This window comes from Eubalaena glacialis, chromosome 6, assembly GCF_028564815.1.
Source record: "Eubalaena glacialis isolate mEubGla1 chromosome 6, mEubGla1.1.hap2.+ XY, whole genome shotgun sequence".
Lineage (NCBI taxonomy): Eukaryota > Metazoa > Chordata > Mammalia > Artiodactyla > Balaenidae > Eubalaena > Eubalaena glacialis.
This window is the reverse complement of record NC_083721.1, coordinates 84,878,491-84,900,923: the sequence shown is the minus strand read 5'-3', so window position 1 is coordinate 84,900,923 and position 22,433 is coordinate 84,878,491. Positions and strand designations below refer to the sequence as shown.

Below are 22,433 nucleotides of genomic sequence, written 5' to 3'. Positions count from 1 at the left end.
TAGGTCTTCATTCTTTTTTTTTTTTTTTTTACTCTTCATTATGGAAAATTTCAAATTCATTCTTTTTAAAGAGATGTACAGTGTCACATTTATGGATACCATAATTTATTTAATCCATCTCTTGGTGATGGACATTTAGGTTGTTTCTAGATTTTTTTCATCACAAACAGTGCTCAGTGAATATTCTTATACATGTGTCCGATAATTTATAGCATAAATTACTAGGAGTGGAATTGCTCAGTCAGAGGACATGTGCATTTTAAATTTTGGTAGATATTGTAAAAATTGACTTCCAATTTATACTTCATCTAAAAATATGAAAGTCCCTATTTCTTCACTCCTTCCCCAGCACAGTGTATTATTAGTTTTTGTAAATCTTTGCTACTCTGGAAAGTGAAAATTTATATCCCATAATTTTGATTTGCATTTCTTTAATGTGGAAGATTGAGCATCTTTTCCTGAGTTTGAAAACCATTTGTAGGTTGTTTTTTTCTGCAGTTCATTGAACTCTAGTGTATCAGAATCCTGATTGCAAGTAATTGAAACCAGCTCACCAGCCTAAGCATAGAAGGCAGATAGATGTATTAAAAGGGTACAGGAAGTCGTTATCTTGTAGAACCTAAGGGCAGAAATTCAACAGGACTTCCAAGAAGACTAGAACAGGCTATGGAAAAGCCATCAGAAACCAAGCTGTGCCCTCTTAACGCTTGCCTCTGTTTTTCTCTGCATGTCTGCATCATTCTCTCTCACTAGTCTGGTTGAATATGACCACTCATGGGATTTGGTTTCTATATTACAAGTTCAGTCACTCAGAGAGACTGAATCTCTCCATCTCATGTGGAGAGATAATCTCTGATTCAGCTCTACAGCCTTCTCTGAACAGTTGCCTGTGGCCTTGGGAGCAGGATCATGTAGCAGAAAAGTGATAGCAGAAATGCTTGTCCCATATGTAAGAGCAGACAACCCAGTAGTGGCTATTAATAGTAAGGTATGGGTTTTCTCCTTTGTTCTTTCTTAACTTGAGTCAAAAAGAGGGGGTGGAGTAATTTATGTTAATTGGAGATAACAAAAAATAATATCCATATTCCCATCTCCAAGAGGTAACACTGTGGCATTTGGCTTTATTCTTCCCTTTTATTCTCTAGGAATTTATTATTTCTTTTACAAAGTTGTAATCTATTTCATAGTCTGCTGTTATTTAATATATGGTAAACATGTTTTCATGACATGAAATCTACAGTGAACCATAGCCATCCCACCCACATTTGAACTCTTCCTGTTTTTTTACCAGTAAGTGAGATGAACATCTTTGTGGCTATATAAGCACATCTGTGATCAGCTCCTGATAATAAATTCTTATATAATTGCTTGTTTTTAAGAGTAAACATTTTGAATCTTTCACTCAGTACAACCATTTCTTTATAGAACCTGTTCTGTCTATTCCAGTTTCAGGTGGAAAGCCTTACCACACAGGCTGAAACTGTCCTTACTAAGTTTAGAAAGCCATAAGGTTTATGGCTGGCATAAGCCTCTTAAGGGGTCATTTATATTCATTTATATTGATGAACCATAATCCAGTGATTCCTCTAGGCTTAGAAACTTTTTTTTTTTTTTTTTTGATACAGTAAGATCAGACTGTTAGGGGCAGACTTAATGTTAATTATGAGAGACTGATTAACTCATTTATCTTTTAGTTTATATACATGTATTTGCAATAAGAAGTGGAACTGTCAAACAGACTAGATATTTTAAGTCAACCTTTCCAGCATATTCTCTTACTATGCGCAGGTTACCAGTTGGGAAGCCAAAGTTTTCAAAAAGGTTGTTTAGAATCCAAACAAAGGGATCTAGTAGACCTTTAGAACCAGAGTCTTCTCAGCTACTATGGCTTGAGAAAGTCTCACCCACCATAAAATATTCTTACCAAAAACCCAGTAATGTTCTAGTTAGCTTAGCTAAGGTTTCTCTTTTCCTTTAGACAGTAACTTGAATGGACACAGAAAATGTTTGCCTCTGTGATTATTATTTACTCTTTCATTCATTTGTTCATTCATTTACTTATTGCTTCTAGGGCAGACCAATCCCCTCTTTTGATATATAGTTAATATATTAAGTTTAGTAACTGTCATATCCTGCAGACTAGAGAGCCATTAGCTCTCTTTATGGCTTAAAGTATCATATCTCTATTTAAGTTCATTTTTTGGTGTGATGGCTTGGTTTTCAGGTATTTTTGAGTCTTGGAATGGTAGATAGACTAACACCTCCCCCTTCTCCCTTCCAACTTCCCACTATATGGAAACATTTCCTTTTGAGTTTTTTAAATATATTGTTATTTTTCTTATTAGCCAGGATCACCTTTTGACCCCTTTTTGTTGATGAAAGTTAGTTTGGCAGTTCATCTGTCTCTGGCATGTTTGCATTGATAATAAGTAGGTCTGTTATTTCAGCCAGCAAGTCCTTTATTTCGCCTTTTGAGATTTTTAACTGAACCTGGTAATTACTATCCATTTTACTGATTTGGTTTAGAATATTCTGTGGATTTATAATTATTTTATCTTTCACATAAATCAAAGAATGTGATCTTTTAATTTGATCTTTTCTCAAGTTTATGATAAAAGAGTGTGATGACTTTTTAAAAAATATTTATCAATGTAGAAAAAAGATAATTTGCTTGTCACACTTTCCTAGGAACAAATGGTGAGACGTAATACTAAAGCAGCAAATATTTGTTAGTTTGTCACAGCAGAAAATCAGAATTTTCATTTTAAAGGGTTACTAAAGTAACACTCACTCTAAAAAATAGATTGCATGGGTATCCAGAATTTTATTCATCCTGTACTATCATCTTGGCCGCTTTTTTATTCTAGTCACCGTTATCAGCTGCAGCAACTCATTTCCTTTACGGCAATCATCTTCCTGCCTGAGATAAGTATTTTTCTGAGCTCAAGAAATAAAAATAACTATTTTATTGAGTTAACAGTCTCTAATGAGAACACCAGACTTGCCTCTAATTAAGTTAAATGCCATTTGGTTGCAAATAAGACCTTCAGTCAGGCAAAACTACTAGTTTGCTGATCCTTTCAGATAATTACACATAGACACTAAAATAATCCCTTATTTAGTGAGACTAAATGCTTTAGCCATTAGCTTTTTGTGCTGTTTTCTCTTCTTGTTCCAAGGTACAAAACAGACAATATGTGTTTACTGGGCTAAGAAGTCTTGAAAAAGCAAGCAAGTTCAAGCAAAGGGAAAGTATAAAACAAGTAAAATGCTATAAGGAAAGTATAAAACAAAATTCTGTCAAAAGTCTATGTAATAATTAACTTGATTTTGTATTAAAACTATTAGGAGTGACTGAACCCTAGTGACAGTATTTAGCAATTTTTGTTTTGCTCAATCAGTAAATAAGACTTTGAGGAGTATCACGTGGTTTGTCTTAGCAGTATTTTAAGTAAGATTTTAGGAAATAATACCTCCATGGAAAGAAGGATAAATTAGTCAATAGTTATTCTACTAAGTGTCTGGTGCTATCCACTATTTACTTTTAATATTTTCATTTGGGAATTATTTGGAAAATAGTAAATATTATTGATAGTATTTGAGTCCTTCTGATAGTATTTTACTATATTCTAGTTAGGGTAATAGAATTTGCTGGGTTCCTAAAAGTAATTTTTATTGCATCTGTGAGCAAAATTCTTTTCTACAATATATATTTCTGATTTTACAATGGAAAAAAAGTATGCCTGGCATGGACTAGGTGAATGATTGTTAGTTGAAATAGCTGTGAGTAAGTGTAGCTAGAATATAGCAGCTCTGTTAAAGGGACATACCAATGTTGCTTTACTTTGTTTTTTTCTAGTGTAATTGTAAAACATCACTCTAAAACTACAAATAAGTGTTCTGATGTTGTCTTTTTTCCCTCCACATTTAAGTAAGAGAAGAGGCATTGTTAGCATTTTTCTTTGTGAGACTTAATATCATAGCAGTCATAAAATGCAATTACAAGACTTTTTCATTTCCATGAGTCTTATGAACAAAAAGAAAAGGCTTGGATAAGCTTTTAGTTTTTCCTGTCAGTATCTTTTTAAACTACAAAGTAAAAGAAGCCAGTAATTAACGTAAACTTTGGATTCTCTTAGTGCTTTTTTTTTTTAAATAAATTTATTTATTTGTTTATTTTTGCTGTGTTGGGTCTTCGTTTCTTTGCGAGGGCTTTCTCTAGTTGCGGCGAGCGGGGGCCACTCTTCATCGCGGTGTGCGGGCCTCTCACTATCGCGGCCTCTGTTGTCGCGGAGCACAGGCTCCAGACGCGCAGGCTCAGTAGTTGTGGCTCACGGACCCAGTTGCTCCGCGGCATGTGGGATCTTCCCAGACCAGGGCTCGAACCCGTGTCCCCTGCATTGGCAGGCAGATTCTCAACCACTGCACCACCAGGGAAGCCCTCCCTTAGTGCTCTTAAAAGTTGTCTTTTCCACTCCAAAAGTAGCCCATGCTCATTATCGTTTTGAAAATTTGTGTTGATATAAAGGAGGAAGCCACACAATCCAGAGAAAACCATCATTAGCACTTTGGTATGCTCTCTCCAGACACATTATTTACATAGTATTGATCAGACCTTCTGTACAGTTTTTCATCTTGCTTTTTTCCTTTAGCATTCTTTGTTATAAACTCTGTTAACATCTTTAGTGACCACCCAACACTTTGAATTGGATTACCTTAACTTACTTAACTTTAGAAAAATTACTTTTAGGGAATTCCCTGGCGGTCCAGTGGTTAGGACTCTGCGCTTTCACTGCCTAGGGCCCAGGTTCAATCCCTCGTCGGGGAACTAAGATCCCGCAAGCCATGAGGCACAGCCAAAAAAAAAAGTTTATTTTTAAAAATAGTGTCTGAACAAGTACATATACTTCTCTAAAGGGTACTTAGATTGTACTGTGAATTTGTTTTTTTAGAACTAACAATCTGATGAAAAAGCTCCATTTTCCTACACTTAGAAAAAGTGCATTATCTTACCTTGTGTGGTTATGCATATCTGAATTGCTGCAAGACTGCGTTTGAAAGTCATCCTTGATATTACCAGGGTTCCAGTTGAATTAGGTAGGCTCTTTGGACCACTTTATAACTTTTAAGGTAAAACTCATAGAAAAAAAATACCCATAGAAATTTTCTTTGGAAAGATGATATTACTAAATCCCTTGTAAATGTTCTCAAAGTGAGTAATTAGCAGGCTGTATTAGTTGGCATATACTGAGAGAATAAACTTAACAATTTACTTTATATAGTGTTCTACTTTCTTTATGACAATGGTATGCTTTTAGGGTTTTAAACAATCTTGAGGGTATTTTAATTTATTATTTTTGCATTCTTATAATAATTATTTTAGGTCAACTGGCTATTCTGAGGTGATAGTTGTCGTTGGAGGCTGTGAACGAGTTGGAGGATTTAATCTTCCATACACTGAGTGCTATGATCCTGTGACAGGAGAGTGGAAGTCTTTGGCTAAGCTTCCAGAATTTACCAAATCAGAGTATGCGGTCTGTGCTCTAAGGAATGACATTCTTGTTTCAGGTAAATAAAGAATTATTACAGTAGCTACTTTTAATTTAATCACAGCTTGGCCGTTTTAAACCATAACAGTGTCTCAAAAGAAAACAGTGAAAGTAGATATGCCCGCTTTAGGCAGATCATATTATACAACAAATAAAACTGAAAATGACTTTTTGCTCTTAAAGACAGGCACAAGATGATGCAGAATGATTTACAAAAGATTCTCCAGAAAATGCCTTCAACTATATCATATTTTTAAAATTTATTTTATTGATTTACAATGTTGTGTTAATATCTACTGTATAACAAAGTCATTCAGTTATCATATATAAATTATTTTTCATATTCTTTTCCATTTTGGTTTATCACAGGATATTGACTATGTTCCCTGCACTAAACGATAGGCCTTATCATATTTTAAATGCTCTCAAATGCATATAGAATATGGTACAATTTTTAAAACTTTTACCTGTTTACTTTGTTTTAAGGAACACAGTAAAGTATGCAAAATGAAAAGTACTCAGTTAATCATCTCTAATCCACCCATGTTTTCTGAAATTCTCCCCAAAGTTTATGAAATAGGATTTTCCTTAAAATTCTTAACTTGAACTTTTATTATAATATGTGATATGTTACCTCTAAAATCAAACAGACAATAAAGTGACAGACTTATATACAAAGTATAACTGCAGGATCTATAATCTGAAGTTTAATTAAGTTTGTTAATTAATTTGTTAGTTAAATAATTTTACCACCTTTGCAGGTTACTATATTACTACATGTTGAACAATATAACAACGCATACTTTATTTTGTACAATGGTATGCTTTTTAAAAAACTGGTAATTTTTTTTTTTTTTTGACTCGTGAATTTGTTTTTATTTTTATTGGGCTATAGGGGATCAGTTGGGAAATATCTCTGTAAGTTATGCCCTACTAGGGAAATGTCCATTCCAATTTTCCTGAGATAGCTAAAAAACTGGTGATTTTTAAAAATCTTTCTAGAATAATTCTTTTGTCCGGGTGCTTCTGTTGTCTGACTCTTAAATGAACAGTCTTACACATTTGGTAAGTTCATATTCTACATTTTATTATTTGGGGCATATAGTTATTACTTCTCAGGATAACAACTGACAAAGTTAAATCTGCTCTGTAGAACCATTTCCATTTTAAGTTTTAAGAGGGTCCTTGTTTCATTTATTGAACTGAATCCTCAAATTCTCGGACTGGGTGAATAACTCAGTGTTTTCATTATCTATGCCTTTGGCAAAGATCCCTTGGTGATATACATGTTAGTATGCGCACATTGTTTTGCATTTAAAGGTGGAAGAATCAATGGCCGTGATGTCTGGATTTATAACTCACAGTTAAATATTTGGATCAGAGTTGCTTCTCTAAATAAAGGCAGATGGCGTCACAAAATGGCTGTCCTCCTTGGTAAAGTAAGAGAAACCACTTTTTATTATTATTGCTGTTACATTTCCAGAATAAATACCACAGATGAATCCTTGATTTTACTCACCCTCTGGGTATTTTGGACTCAGATTGTATTTCCTTCCATTTCTAACCTCAATACATAAACTGAAGATATAAACAATTTGACACTGTACTTTTGAATGGATATTTTGTTCTCCCAACTAGGAATTTGTAGCAGTGCAGCACATTTCTCTTCTCAGGCACCAATGCAGTCTAAATGACTGAGAAGCATTGGAAAATAAAGGAGTTACATCAAGTACGAAAACAGGCCAATGTCTAATCCAAGCATTCTTTTTCCTTTTACTGACTTTGGCATTCAGGCCAAGATATATTTATGTAGAGTGATACTATTTTATCTTTTTTATTTGTACAAGTAGGGACAAAACAAATAAGTGTTAAGATAAACTCACCAACATATTTTAAAGCAAACTTATTATTGGCTGCAGCTAATAAATATGAAAAACATATAATTTGATTCTGGACCATTCACTGTCCTTAGGAACTTGAGAATCACTTGTAGACTAGTAACTTTTTTGAAGTTAAATCTAATATAAAAAGCTATTACATAAAGCAGATAAAAATACAGCTGTGTATCAAGGGCTAACTTGGACTCTTTAGCCCTTCCCTGCCTGTGTCTCTATCAGCTCCTCCAAAGCCACTTCAAATTAATGAGCGATCTAAATAAAAGCAGCATACTTGCTCGCACATTTTTTTTTGAAGTATAGATGATTTACAATATTGTGTTCAAGTGTACAGCATAGTGATTCATGTTTTAGGGGTGTTGTTTGTTTGCAGCTTATATTCCATTATAGGTTATCATAAGATATTAATATATTGCACATATATTTTTGTCTGGTCCCCTAGTACCCTCTTCTAAAAAGATTGCTGCCTCTTAAGCCCTCTCTTGAAGACATTTTAGAGCCACCAGTGAGAAAGCAGAACTGCTCTAGCTGGAACAGAGATAATGCCAGGAACCCTTCCTACTCAGCCACCCATCAGTTCTCATTCCCTCCCCCTATCTCCCCACAGAAGCGTCTTGAAATCTCTATACTATAGAATACTAGAACTTCTCAAAGCGCAGTTTGAAAGCTATTGTTAATTCCTAAGGGTATTGATCTAGTGTGTTGCTGCTGTCTATAAGACCAGTGAAATAATGAGGACTTTGAGATAGATGTAATGGAAATAAAATACTAATAGAGTATTTTCTAAAACCACTGGTTTGTTAGTACTTACTATATTATATACAGTTTTGGTAGCTATACCTCAAGGATGACAAAATATTACTGGAAAGGGGCAGCTAAAATAATTAAGGGGTTGAAAAGAGATGAGGTCTGACTAAAAACATTATAATTATTTAGTCTGAACATACAGAGGCATATGAAAAAGATTGATGTCTCAAATATCATATATGGATTGATGAACACAAATTTATTTGACAAATATTAGTATATTTGACTTGAAGGTGCCCAAAACTTGGAAGCACTAAGTCAAGAAATAAAAGGAATCCTTCCTACTTTATACAGCAAGTACTCAATTCATGGAAAACAGTTATCCCAAAAATTACAATATAGGCTGAATTCAAACATAGAAAGTTATTTAAAGTTGTAAATGCACTCTGTTAAGGAAACCTAGGATGATTTGGAATATAGAATCTTAGAGCAAGAAGGCATCTTAGAGAATATTTAATGTAACTTCTTTAGTTTACAAAGAAACTGAATCCAGAGAGATCGAGTCATTTGCCCAAGGTTGCACAGAAAGTGATAAAGCAGGGGCAAAAGCTCAGATTTTCCTAATCTAGAGGCCTTTTATCTTAAGGCTCACAGCATATATTTTTAGTTTATGCATGTAGGGGAATAGTAATAAAGTTTAATCTTCAAAATTATATTATGTGATAGGTACTATTATTGTCTACATTTTTAAATTGAGGAAATTCAGATGGAGTCTCAGAGAGGATAGGTAAGCTGCCCAAGCAAGGTCTTACTTGCAGTGGCAGAGCTAAATATGGACCTACCTCTCCTGATTTCAAAGCCTGTACCTTTAAGTACTACATTGTGCCACAGTTTCCATACCCCTTCTAGCTGCATGACCTTGAATAAGTTACTTAACCTCTCTGGGCTGCGTGGTGTTGGGAGAACAAACCCACCAACAGATAATTTTAACATAATGTGAGAAATGCAAGATTGAAATAGCATTGGCTGCTTAGGAAATTTGGAAGAGTACAGAAAGATAGATTTGTGGACACACTTGAATGACAATGTATAAAGTTTGGCCTTGACCCTTAGGCATTCATTGTTAAACTAGTAAAAGGAGTTGATGAGGTGTTTTAGGGAGATTAATCTGTGGTTTAGAGAGTACAAGAGTGGAGACCAGGAGATTGAGAGGTATGAAATGATATGGACCCCGAGGATGGTGGCAGTGGGAAACAAATGGAAGGGACAGATATGAGAGATGCTGTGAAAGAACGATCGGTAGAACTTAATAGTTAATTAGATATGGATGCAGAAAAGAGTTGATGATGACTGTTCATTAGAAGAATTATAGATGTTAAACAGGAGAGCATTTGTTTTTTTTAGGAGAGCTTCTATAGGTTAAAAGTTTCTTGTATATCTCATTATGCTTAATGGATTATTCTGCATGTAACTGATTTAATTAATGGCTTGTTGATTAGTTCATCTGCCCTACCTTCCTCATATTTGTGAAAAGAAAATGTACATGAAAGCCCTTTGAAATACACATTCTAGAGTTCATAATGTATCAGGTACTTTTCTAGGTACTGCAGGGACTAAATTAAAGAACAAGATAGGCCCTGCCTTCAAAGATCTCACAGTCTAGTAATCCTTACTTAATACTTTAGTTTCATAGCTTTTATTACTTTATAATACTCAAATATTTTCACCATCCATGAGTATGAGCATTTATGCTAAATCCTGTAACTCTCAGTGCAAGCAATATTGCTCCTAAGGGGATGAAGGTTGGTTCTTGGGCTGGTGAAAAAAATCATACTGTTTTGTGTATAAAGCACAGATATAATATATAAACAGATATGCAATATAGCTGTGGTATTAAAAATTTCATTGGAGGGGGCTACTATGAAAAAATGTCTAAAAAGGCTCCTTGGTGGTGGTGAGAGAATGATAATTTTTTTTAAAGGTCCAGAAACTGAGCTAAATATATTGCAATTACAGTTACCAAGGGCTTTTAAAGGGGAGAGATCCCTTAATTCTTTAGCCAACTAGTTAAAAATTCAAACTTTTGATAATTAAGATTTCTCCATGTGTTTTACGTATAGGTATATGTTGTTGGAGGCTATGATGGGCAAAACAGACTTAGCAGCGTAGAATGTTATGATTCCTTTTCAAATCGATGGACTGAAGTTGCCCCCCTTAAGGAAGCAGTGAGTTCTCCTGCTGTGACTAGCTGTATAGGCAAATTGTTTGTGATTGGTGGAGGACCTGATGATAATACTTGTTCTGATAAGGTAAGCCATGCTCTCTCTTTTTTTTTTTTTTTTTTATGGAAATTACCAATGATATACACAAGAAGAGAAACATGGAAGGCCTATCAAGTAGGTAGTTCGGTCCCTTAGTGTGAGGGGGCTTTTAAAAATTGTCTGGTACTTTATACTTTGGGAGGAAAACATTGAGTTTCAAGTTACTAAAGTGAGATCATAATATATCCAACAGTTTTCTGTTAAAAGTGTGATCCAGTCTTTTTGAGATGAGACTGATCTCAGCGTTGTACTATAAACCATTTTAAAACTTTTTACTGGTATAGTTTACAAAATCAAAAAATTATTCCATAAGACAATTGGGAAGTGAATTAGCAAAGGGTAAGACACTATATTGCTTCCAACTGGGTCATTTTCTGCATACTTTGAAAATATTCTTTAGAACAAAGAAAAGAAAAGAAAACCTCTCTAATGTAAACATAGGATGGCTCAAAGCTGCTGCAGTTCATTGAATTCCTGAGACAAAAGAACATGTGCCATCCTGACATCTGAGAAAATACCCTGTTTATTCTGCAAACAAGTGTCTAATGCCTAATTCATTTAGCAATAGTTTACTGAACTTTGTCAATCAATAAATGCTTTTTCTAAATTAAATTTTAATATAATGTCAAATGTTACATATTTAGAATTCATTAATTCAGAATTTGTGATAATTCAAAGTATACTGAATTGAGGTTCGCTGGTGTTCTTCTGAAGAAAGGACTCCCTAAACATGCAAAGAAATTATATTCAAATTGAGGCATACTTATCGTATATAACAGAATTTTGTTAAAATCTAAGACTTAATTTTAATGGAAAAAAAAGCAAACCTGCTAGCCATTCATCTTGGAAACGGTCTGTGTTTGTTTGTTACTCTATTCTGCTTGATAGTAATAAATTTCTATTTCTTTTGAGAATTTCATAATTGAGATATTTTACTCTCAAGCCAACCTCCCTTAATTATGTGAATTAATGGGATTTTATTTTTAATCATGTTTCTGTATATTGGCAGACTTTTTATTACGTAAATTTGCATTTTTGTTGAGAAATTTTAATTAAGTACTTCTATATATTATTAGGTTCAATCTTATGATCCAGAAACCAATTCTTGGCTACTTCGTGCAGCTATCCCAATTGCCAAGAGGTGTATAACAGCCGTATCCTTAAACAACCTGATATATGTTGCTGGTGGACTGACCAAGGCAATATACTGTTACGATCCAGTTGAAGATTACTGGATGCATGTACAGAATACATTCAGCCGACAGGTAATAACATAAAACAATCCAAAAGAAAAATCAATGTAGGAGAGACCAAGTACAGGACCAGTATGAATATACAGTAACTTCACTATTTATGTGTTTCACGTATGCTCGGATTATTTCCAAAAAAAAAATTTTTTTTTTAAATAAATAAATTTATTTATTTATTTATTTATTTATTTTTGTCTGCGTCGGGTCTTTGTTGCTGCCCACGGGCTTTCTCTAGTGCGGAGAGCGGGGGCTACTCTTCGTTGCAGTGCGCGGGCTTCTCATTGCGGTGGCTTCTCTTGTTGTGGAGCACGGGCTCTAGGCGCGCAGGCTTTAGTAGTCGAGACTCGCGGGCTCTAGAGTGCAGGCTTAGTAGTTGTGGCGCATGGGCTTAGTTGCTCTGCGTCACGTACGATCTTCCTGGACCAGGGCTCAAAGCCATGTCCCCTGCATTGGCAGACGGTTTCTTAACCACTGAGCCACCAGGGAAGTCCCTCAAAAATTGTTTATACTCTACATAAAGCATATGGTATTCTTGTTTTGAACTCCTTCCAGGGAATTTATTGAAATAACTTAACTTTTGTTTTTAATTTTTAAATTAATTTTTATTGGAGTATGGTTGGTTTACAATGTTGTGTTAGCCTCCACTGCACAACAGAATGAATCAGCCATACACATACAGGTATCCCCTCCCTTTTGGACTTCCTGCCCTGAAATAACTTACTTTTTACCATCCCATGGTAAAGTAGGTATTGCTCTTGGGCTGTTGGGTTTTTTTCCCCTTGACCTTTTTGAGACTCCTACTCCAGTTCTTATCCCTCTCTCTAGCACATTTCAGAAGAGAAGAAATTCTCTCAAACTGGTTTCTTTCCTTCTGCAGTTAGAAACTAGGTAATTTGTTGTTTTTGTTATAAAGAAAATGGCTGTACTTGGGTCTCTTTCATCCACACTGCACTTGTACCCTTGTACGGCCTCTACCCCTGCCGCATAAAGGCCTTCCCTTGGCCTTTTGTTTCATGGCTCTACCCTCTTTCCTTCCACCATCAAAATGCTTGCTGGCTCTGATGCTGGAAATCTGGCTCTACCTATACCACTCTAGAGATATTGTACTCCCAAAGGTCATTACTAATAATCTCCTGAGTCTCATTCATGTTCTCTTGTTTTTTTCTACCCAACCCTTAAATATGGGTATTCCTTGAGCCTCTTTTCCCTGCCCTTTTTCCAGTTTATACTCCGTTCCTGAGTGATCACATTTACTGCTCAGTACTGATGGCTTCAAATCTTATTCTCCATTAAAGCCTCTCTCCTGTGCTCCAGACTCAAATTTCCAACTGCCTATTTGATGTTTTCCATGGCGTTCCAAGACTTCAGACTTAAAACAGAATTCACCTTCTTCCCCAAGTTTACTTTTTCTGTTTCCAGACAACCTAGTGAATGGAAAAACTCTTTCTCCCTGACAACACTTCTGACACCAGATATGTGGGTTTATTCCCACACCAACCAATCTCTGTCTTCAGCTGGTGTCTTACAATTCAACTCAGTTTTGACATGACCTGAAATTTGCTTCAGGTTCCACAGGTTAAGGACTCAGTCCCACAAGACTGCCACCACTTCACATGCCAGTCACAAGTCTCAGGTTTTCACCAGTACTTCTGGCAAATCAGCTATAAATCAAGGCTTCCACAGCCCCCTCCTTGGGTTCAGTAATTTGCTCAGGAAAACACTTATGTTTACAGGTTTGTTATACGATAAAGTATATTACAAAGGACATAGATGAACAGCCAGATAAAGAAGTACCTAAGGTCAGGTCTGGAAGGGTCCTAAGCAGAGAACCTCTGTCCTCATGGATTTGAGGTGCACCACCCTCCTGGGACATGGATGTGTTTACCAACCTAGAAGCTCTCCAAATCCTATACTTTGGGGATTTTTATGGAGGCTTTATCATGTAGACATGATCAGTTATAATTCAGTTTCCAGCCCTGCTCCCCTCTCCAGAGAAGGGAGGGTGGGGTGAAACTTAAGCTTCTAATTATGGCTTGGTTTCTCTGGTGACCAACCCCCATCTAGGAGCCCAGCAGCAGTCCCTCCTTAGAACAAAAGACACTCCCATCAACCAGGAAATTGCAAGGGATTTAGGAGCTCTGTGTCAGGAACTGGGGGCAGAGGCCAATATGTATTTTCTATTATTTCACACCTAGAAACTTAATTTTTAAAATTTTTCTTGCTTTCTCTTAAATTCAATCAATCCATCATATCAGTTCTGTGTCCTCAAGAGTTTCTCCTATTCTTTTCCGTTCCTGTGGTTCCTGCTTTTGTTCAGGTTCTCATCAGTTCTTACCTAAACTAAAACAGTATTTTCTAAGTAGTGTTCCTTTCTCTAATATCTTGCTTTTCTAACCCATTTTACCACCAGTTATTTTCCAGCAAATCTAATTATGTCTCTTCTCTGGAAATGTACTGAATAAAATCTAAAAGTTTTCCCACTTCATTCTAGGTCTTCTGTTGTCTGACCTCTGCTTGCCTTTTCAGCTTCACTTTCTTCACCTTTACCCAAATTACATTAAGTATCTGTTGCTTGCATTTGCTGTCCAGATAGTATGTGTTCTTGCCTTGATTCATGTTGTCCTCTTAGCCTTTAATGCCTTTTCTACCTTCTCTATTTGTAATTCTACTCATCTTTCAAGAACCACTTCACAGTTACAACAAACTGAGGTTGCCCTGTTCAGAATTAATCTCTTGTTTTTCTGATCTGTCACTACACTTACCACCTCTATTATGCAAGTGATAAATTTCCTTATAGTTATATATGTTCATTTCTATACTGAAATTCAGTCTTCTTAAGGATACTATGTTTTCTAACTCATCTCATGTATCTTGCATTGATTGCTGCTTGGTAATTTTTTTTTTTTTTAATTTTTTTTTGGCTGCATTGGGTCTTCATTGCTGTACTCGGGCTTTCTCTAGTTGCAGAGAGCAGGGGCCAGTCTTCGTTGCGGTGTGCGGGCTTCTCATTGTGGTGGCTTCTCCTGTTGCAGAGCACAGGCTCTAGGCACGCGGGCTTCAGTAGTTGTGGCATGCGGGCTCAGTAGTTGTGGCTCACAGGCTCTAGAGCACAGGCTCAGTAGTCGTGGCGCACGGGCTTAGTTGCTCCCCGGCACGTGGGATCTTCCCGGACCGCGGCTTGAACCCGTGTCCTCTGCATTGGCAGGCGGATTCTTAACCACTGCGCCACCAGGGAAGTCCTGCCTACCCTTTTAATACTAATCAAATGAAAAACGATAAATCCACTGTAATTTCATGGTAGACAGCTATTTGAGTCAAAGGTTGTGGGTTTTTTAAATGCTTAGAATGTTGAATGACAAAAAAAGAACTGAAAAAATGAGCTCTTTTTTTCCAGTCCTAATGGACCCAGCCCTTTTCTCTGTTTTTACCTCGCCATTTCCATGCCTTTTGACTTTGCATAATTCCTAAATTCCACAACTTGCTATTTTAAACATATTTTGCTTTTTAACTTTCATCAGGAACATATTTTTTTTTTTACTGACCGATGAAGATCTTTTTTTACCCTTGTTCAGCGGACTAGGTATTTAAAATGTCGTTAAAGTTTAGAATAATAATTGAAAAGAAATCTGATTCTTTTTCTTTATTGTTGGCATTTTAACATTTAAGCATTAAGCATTATAAAAAATAATAATTAAGGAGAGGGGTATATTTTACAGTATTAAGATTGTGTTTCATTTAAGTCATGAAAAATAACATTAAAACTTCATGTATTAATGAATTATTTTTCTTACTAGCTGCCATTACTCTTGAGACTCTCATAGAGTGAAATATAAACTACTATGCAAGTAATTTCCTGATATGAATGAATATCTGTTCTGAAGGTTGCTTGCTTCATTTAATTCTGAGCACTATTTATGAAATGATGTTAATAACAAGATCCTATAATAATATAGTTTAAGAATCATCATCAAAGTGACTGTAAAGTTCAGTAGTGCAAGCCAGCTTGTACTTGAAAACTAAGGATGTTGTTTTTTATTGTGTTCAGAACTTTCAGAATTTATAGAAAGAGCTCATTGTGCTTTAGATGGAAAATGTTATAGTCTGGCACATAATTGGTACAGTTCATGGGTGGTATTCTACATAAAAGTTTGTCATTCATTGATGATAATGGGCCCCAAGTCAATATGGGTGTATATAAACTCTAATGTAGGCATTTAAAATACTCACTAATTCTTCTAGACCCAAAGATACTATTTTCTATTATAGAAATCTGCCAAGATTTAATTTTTTCTACAAGAGTGAAATTTATGTATAGCAAATCTGATCAAGTAAAAATGTTTATTGTACTCACTGGTAGAACCCATCTCATTGTTGGTTATGTGGAAACAGGATAATAATATGCAATAACTTTCTGAATTAAAGTGAAATTTAAATGGAAGAATAATTGACCTGCAGCATAACCAGATTCATGCAATAGTGAGACAATTTTAGTGTAATTTCTTTCTTTGAAGAATCACTGTTATCCTTGCAAGAGTATTTGTTTTATATAGTAATTGTATTATTGACAGAGAAGAGTAAAATTTAGCTAAGAGTCTCATTGCATGGAAAGTTAACTACAAAATGTTATCTGGGGAGTTGCTGTGCCCCATCCAAGGCCCCTAATAACAGTGCTTCTTTAATTTGGTTATAACTCTCATTCATTCATTCAACTTGTGGGTAATCCCATATAATGAATAATGTTCCTACCCCTTGATCATGTAATAGCCACTTTCTATAATGAAGGACCTTCCTGTAATAGGAGAAGCAACTCTTCAAGGATGTTTTTGTTCAACTACCATTAAGTTAACTAAAACCCTTCTCTCAGTCCACCACCCCCACTTCACCTCCCATATCTTGACCCCAATTAGTGACATATATTCTGTCTTAACACTCCCTTCACCCATGCAAATTTACCTAGTATTCACACATAGAGCAGGAGTTGGGCAAAAGGGAGCTTATTATTTCATGTCTCCTTTTTTGACTGTGTTAAAGCATGTCTTATTTTACTTTTCAGTTTGCTACCAAATCCCTTACCGTCAACAGTTAATTTTTTTTTTTTAATTTGGTTGAACAGGAAAACTGTGGTATGTCTGTATGTAATGGTAAAATATATATCCTGGGTGGAAGACGGGAAAATGGAGAAGCCACAGACACTATTCTCTGTTACGATCCTGCAACAAGTATCATCACAGGGGTAGCTGCAATGCCCAGGCCAGTGTCCTATCATGGATGTGTGACTATTCATAGATACAATGAGAAATGCTTTAAGCTCTAAAACCAGGATACCTCACCCAAGAAGCCACAGCAATCCAAGATGAGAGGTTTTAAAAACTCCAGAGTGGGAACTTGACATATCTCCTTTTTGCAATATGCACAGAAAAGTAAAAATAATAATTGTCGTGCCTTTCTCCCCAAAATATCAATCTTTCAAACTGTAATAAAGCCTTTTCTGTAATTGGGGAAAAAAAATTTGTTGTTGTTGAAGGTAATAGTGGTCTTTGCTTGGGCTTTGAGAGTGTACCTTTGTGAGTATTTGTAAGAAACCTATGTGGAGTAGGAAATAATGTCTGCCTGCATACCTTTTAGGAATTTGTGAATGGTCTCTTCATTTATGTATGTTTATCTGCAAGACTGTATATTCCTTATTTTGTCACATATATGTGTGTGTGTGTGTGTGTGTGTGTGTATATATATATATATATATATATATACACACACACACACACACACACACACATATATATATATAAAATTGCATGGCAAGTTTTCATTTAGTTTGACTCATATAATGCTTAGAATACTTAGAATCATTCTAAGGTGGAAAAACCAGTTTTAAAAATCTTTGTCACTAAAAAATACATCCAAATTGATTAATTTTATTGTGGGTTTTTTTCTGTAATTGATAAAAATGTAGTGACAACAATCTAAGTATCATAAAATACTGAGTTATTATGACTTCATTCTTAGAATTATTTTCTTATATTAAAGGTATTTCGGGGGGAGGAGATACAAAAGCAAGTGCCCCTAAAATGGAGATTAAAATTACATGTTAGTTCCTAAGAAAAAATCATCTAAGACCATTGAAGGGAAAATGACCCACTGTGGCTCTCAAAAGTATTTATATATCATCTCTAAATCCTCTAAGGGATGTGCCTTTTCTTGAACATGGCAGAAGAGTTGAAATCCACTTTGCAATATTATCTTGTGAAAAACAGGGACAGATTTTCTCCTTAGCCCAGTAGGGTTTGACCTCATTACTATGGTGCTTTGGGTGAGGACCTCTTCCTGGTTATCCTACTTTCCTGTGAACAGCTAAAAATCCTGGGAGTCTCTACTGTTAAGCTGCCCTTAAAGGATAAAGCAGGGACCACCTGTCTCAGTGGGTCCATATTTCTTTTAAAATTAGCTATTTGAAGAAACTAACAGCAGTAGTTGCAGTCTTCTAAGATAAATCTTTCATTTGGTACCCATTGTGTAAAATATTGATCAATATTCTTAAGCTTCTCTACATCAGATTGCCTTTGTCTAGATGTTTCAACTCCAGTTTATAAAGCTTACTGGTTTTCAGAGAAGAGTGTAAAACTTTTTCTAAGGCAAATGGAATGGCAGGAACTATAGCATAAGTGATTATTGATATTCCTGGGTGGACAGATATAATTTAAAACATTTTAGGGATGTTCAGGTAGCCTGCTGTATTTCCACTTCCCCAGGCACTATTGTTGTCTCACATCATAATTATATATACTCCTTGCCATAGGAGAAATGATGCAAATATGTGATTATAGTGTCACCAGATTTCTGTTAAAACCAAGGTAGTAATCAAAAACCTAACATTGATAAACTACTCTTTCTTTCTCATTTTAGAATGATGCAAAGATTTCAAATAAACCTATACAGCATCAACTTTTAATGCCTAGCTGGAATCTGAATTCTGAGGAAAACTCTAAAAAACTTAACAAATCTTTAAGGAATTTTTATTTTTCAGATCATAATTTGAAATGATGTATACCTTTTTGTGATAATTATCAAAGCAATTCAGAAACCAGTTTTCTACCATTTTAGTTGAAAGACAATAGTAGATACAATTGGGATACTTGTTTTAATTTTAGAGTAAACTTCTACTTCTGCATCATACCTTTTGTAGATAATGGAACCTATGTAGTTCAGAAATTCTTTGGGGTATATGAGAAAAGTGTTTTGTAAATGCTGAGAATTATACAAATGATACTTGTTATTTTCATGTGTATTTGTAAGATCATGCCCATCCATGGACACTTCACACAAAGAAGACTTTCTCAGCATAACCTGTATTTTAGTACTTTTGTCTATTATAAAAGTATTAACTATTTACTTGTATTTTGTTATACATTTATTTTTAATGTTCAGGTGTCTGTTGTAGTAAATTTGAAATGAAATCCTATAAAACAGAATTTGTTTAAACATGGACCTCATGCCAATATTGTTTAATTTTTTTCTCTACATAATTTAAAACTACATAAATTAAGTAGGCCACCAAGAACTTAGCTTGAATCCTATGAAATTAAAGTAACAATTTTTAAAGTTACCCAACTGATACTTTAATTTTCTTTAATTATTTATCTTCCTTTACTGATTTTTGATAAATAATGATGTTAGCATTGATAAAGTAATAAAGAATTTTAGGGTATAATTAGTATATCAAAAGGGATTTATCGACCAAAATGGTGTCAGATTATATTCATCACATAGTTGACAGATTTTCTTTTGGTGGGTGATGCTCGTATAAGCCTTTGGGTTAGTATGTATGTATATATTCAATACATGTGTGTATATATGTAGATAGATGGTATGCTCATCTACACACATACATACAGACATCAAGAATTTTATCAGTTTCTGATGATCAGAAAAAGGCACATAAAGTAAAAATTAGTTGACCTTATTAAATTCAATTCCAGAAGTATATTTTTTTAATTTGGGCATTTCTAGAATACTTTGTTACATATGAAAGTACATGATGAATATTAGTATGATGACTCATATACAGTCAGAATCTATATAATGCATACAGTTTTACAAGATCAGAAAACAAATTGACGGGAGATACAAGTTTGCTAAACCTAGCCATTGATATACCTCAGTGGGGAAGGAATTCAAAAGTATTTTTTGTGGGTCAACAGAAATGTACAGTTTTTTCTCCATGAACTTTGATCATTTTTCATGTGTTCCTATATGTGAGTGAGCTATAAAGTGGTCTAATTTTTACAACAAAAAGGCCTTCTTCCTTTTCTACTCTAATCTTCCCACTGACTTTACTGCACAGGTATGAAATGGTAGCCTATTGTATCTTCAGTAACCTTTTTTTTCCCTAGATGACTGAAATATAGGTATTTACTCCATTTAAACCAGGTGTTAAGAAAAAAATGATGTAAATACTCAGGGAGGGTATTAACTTGTCATTTTTGCCTAATTGGAGTGTTTAAAGTGCCATATCTAAGTAACTTTCAGTTCATGATTCTAGAGTAAATTCAGTTTGGTAAAGGGGCTTCACACATGGCAGTGCTTAAAGATTCATTTTTTTATATTTAGAAAGATGAAAATGTTTTGTGGACTGATAACATTTTCTCTTAGTGAATATGAATTGTTTATGTATCTCTACTGTCATACCCTTTTTGAAATGAAACTCAGGAAAAGACAAAGGTTCAATTATACTACTTTTGTCAGTGTACAAACCAGGTGCGTTTTTTTTTTTTTTTTCCTGTTGTCTGGATATGGCAATAGATTTTTAAAAAAGAAATGCTGTGAGAACCCATACATGAAAAGAGAGGGTTGAATCGTCAGTGTGTGCCTTTTGTTTCTTGAGATTTATATGTGGAAAAGACATCTTCTACTCCAGACTGTGTTTTCAAAGAGAAGAGATTGCTGTTTATGTGGTGCCAAGTGATAAGATAACGTCTCTTAAAGGCTTCCTGTGGACTGCCTTTATTTTCCTAAACTCAAGACACCAGTTAACCTCAACATAATTTTGGCCTTTCTTAGAATTTCTTGTGCATTATATTGAAAAGCAGGTTTACATAACCTCACCCCATTATTCCTTTTAGTTAAATAAATTCACCATACCAAGAAACCAGAATGGGGCAATTTGGTTGGCCTTTAAGGCAGTAGGTTTGACTAGCTAGCTATACTTACTGTCACATCTAATGCTAGTCATCAGAAACCGCTTGAGCCAGGAGTGTGAACTGATAATTCCAGAGACAGTTTCAACATACTTCAGACTTTTTAAAAATGTTTTTTATGAATGTTTTACATTTGTGTGATTGCCTTAGATATTAAATTTTTGTAGTGCTAAAGCTCATCATTAAAAAATGTTTTGAATACCAGTAGTTATAATTTATTTTATATATTGTCCCAAAGAAAAGAATTTGTTTTAATGTTTTCAAAATAACTGCATCTGAATTTGTTTATGTGCCTTAAGTTCTCTAGTGCTATTTCAACTTTTTTTTCAATCTAAATAAAGCTTACCTTAGATAAGTTTCATACTTGTTTCCTATAGAGTAAATTTCCCTTCTTGAATTTTTTAAGGAGCACCAGCCTTGTGGTTGCTTGGCAGAAAGAAAATGTTAAGAAAGGTTGTTGGGTGTTTGGAGTTTTATTATATTGGGGGACTTTTTTTGTTTGATGCCAAGGTGCTTTTTAAGATATTAAGAGAAACATATATCTTACATCTATTAAACCCTTGTAAACATCATTTGCAATATCTGCATCTAAAGTCAAAAAAGTAAATCTACTTATTTTTGTTTCATTCTTATGTACTGTCTGTTTGTTTTGTTTTTTCCTCTACAGGCTCTTTCATTTATCTTTCCTGAAAAAGTTCTTAGTCTTTCCTTCCCCAACACCCCTCCTCATGGTTTCTTAATCTAAATCTTGTTGAGAGTTTCTGGAGCTATCTAAGACAACACAATTATAGAGTTGAACAAAAGCATAATGTGCTTTACAGCTTGTACAGACCTGTGGCAGCCAAGTGTCTTTTGCTTTCAGATGCTCCAGAGTCTTCAACAGTGGGGAAAAAAAAAAAAAAAAGCTTTGTATTTCTTTGTTTTCAATTTAGTTGCAGCACACTAATACTTATATGTCTTGTTTAAATATACTTTGTGCATAGTTGTCGTTAATTTTTTAAAAGTTGTATCTAATAAAAACTGTCTTTTAACCATTATTACTTGACTATGGTTGTATTAAATTTTATTTACCAAAAACTCGTTGTTTTGTCTTACCTTAAATATATTCAAGTGGTTGTTTGAAAAAGGAGTGGGGGAAATTACAAATTAATATACGTATTTACTAGTGTGTTCACAAAGTAACTAGAAGGCTAAACAAAAAACTAAAAACATTGGTGTGTATGAGGAAATGGTGGCTTAGGGACAAGTAAAAAGGCAACTTCACTGCATACTCCTATAGAATTGTGTGTAATTATATATAAATATGCATATAATCAATTTTTTAGTGTGAACCACATGGAAGTGTTACTATTCAGAATTTTTTTTATTATGATTTTAATTTTTAATTATGAAAGTGATCCATAACATTTGCACTGTAGTGTTCTTTTGATTTGGCTCTCAAAAATACCCTTATAGTAATATCAAGAGTAAAGAACTT

General features: G+C 34.6%; 1 protein-coding gene across 4 annotated transcripts in view; it reads left to right on the top strand.

The window, feature by feature from the left end:
- KLHL24 (kelch like family member 24) overlaps window positions 1-17,472 on the top strand; it is a 34,600-nt gene extending 17,128 nt beyond the window's left edge. For all 4 annotated transcript variants that reach the window (XM_061193354.1, XM_061193355.1, XM_061193358.1 and 1 more), the window contains 5 exons: window positions 5,384-5,568; window positions 6,870-6,988; window positions 10,312-10,500; window positions 11,589-11,777; window positions 16,876-17,472. In XM_061193354.1, the coding sequence (XP_061049337.1) occupies window positions 5,384-5,568; window positions 6,870-6,988; window positions 10,312-10,500; window positions 11,589-11,777; window positions 16,876-17,076 (883 nt within the window). In that variant the 3' untranslated portion in view covers window positions 17,077-17,472. The remainder of the gene's footprint in view (window positions 1-5,383; window positions 5,569-6,869; window positions 6,989-10,311; window positions 10,501-11,588; window positions 11,778-16,875) is intronic.
- Window positions 17,473-22,433: the final 4,961 nt, after the last annotated feature.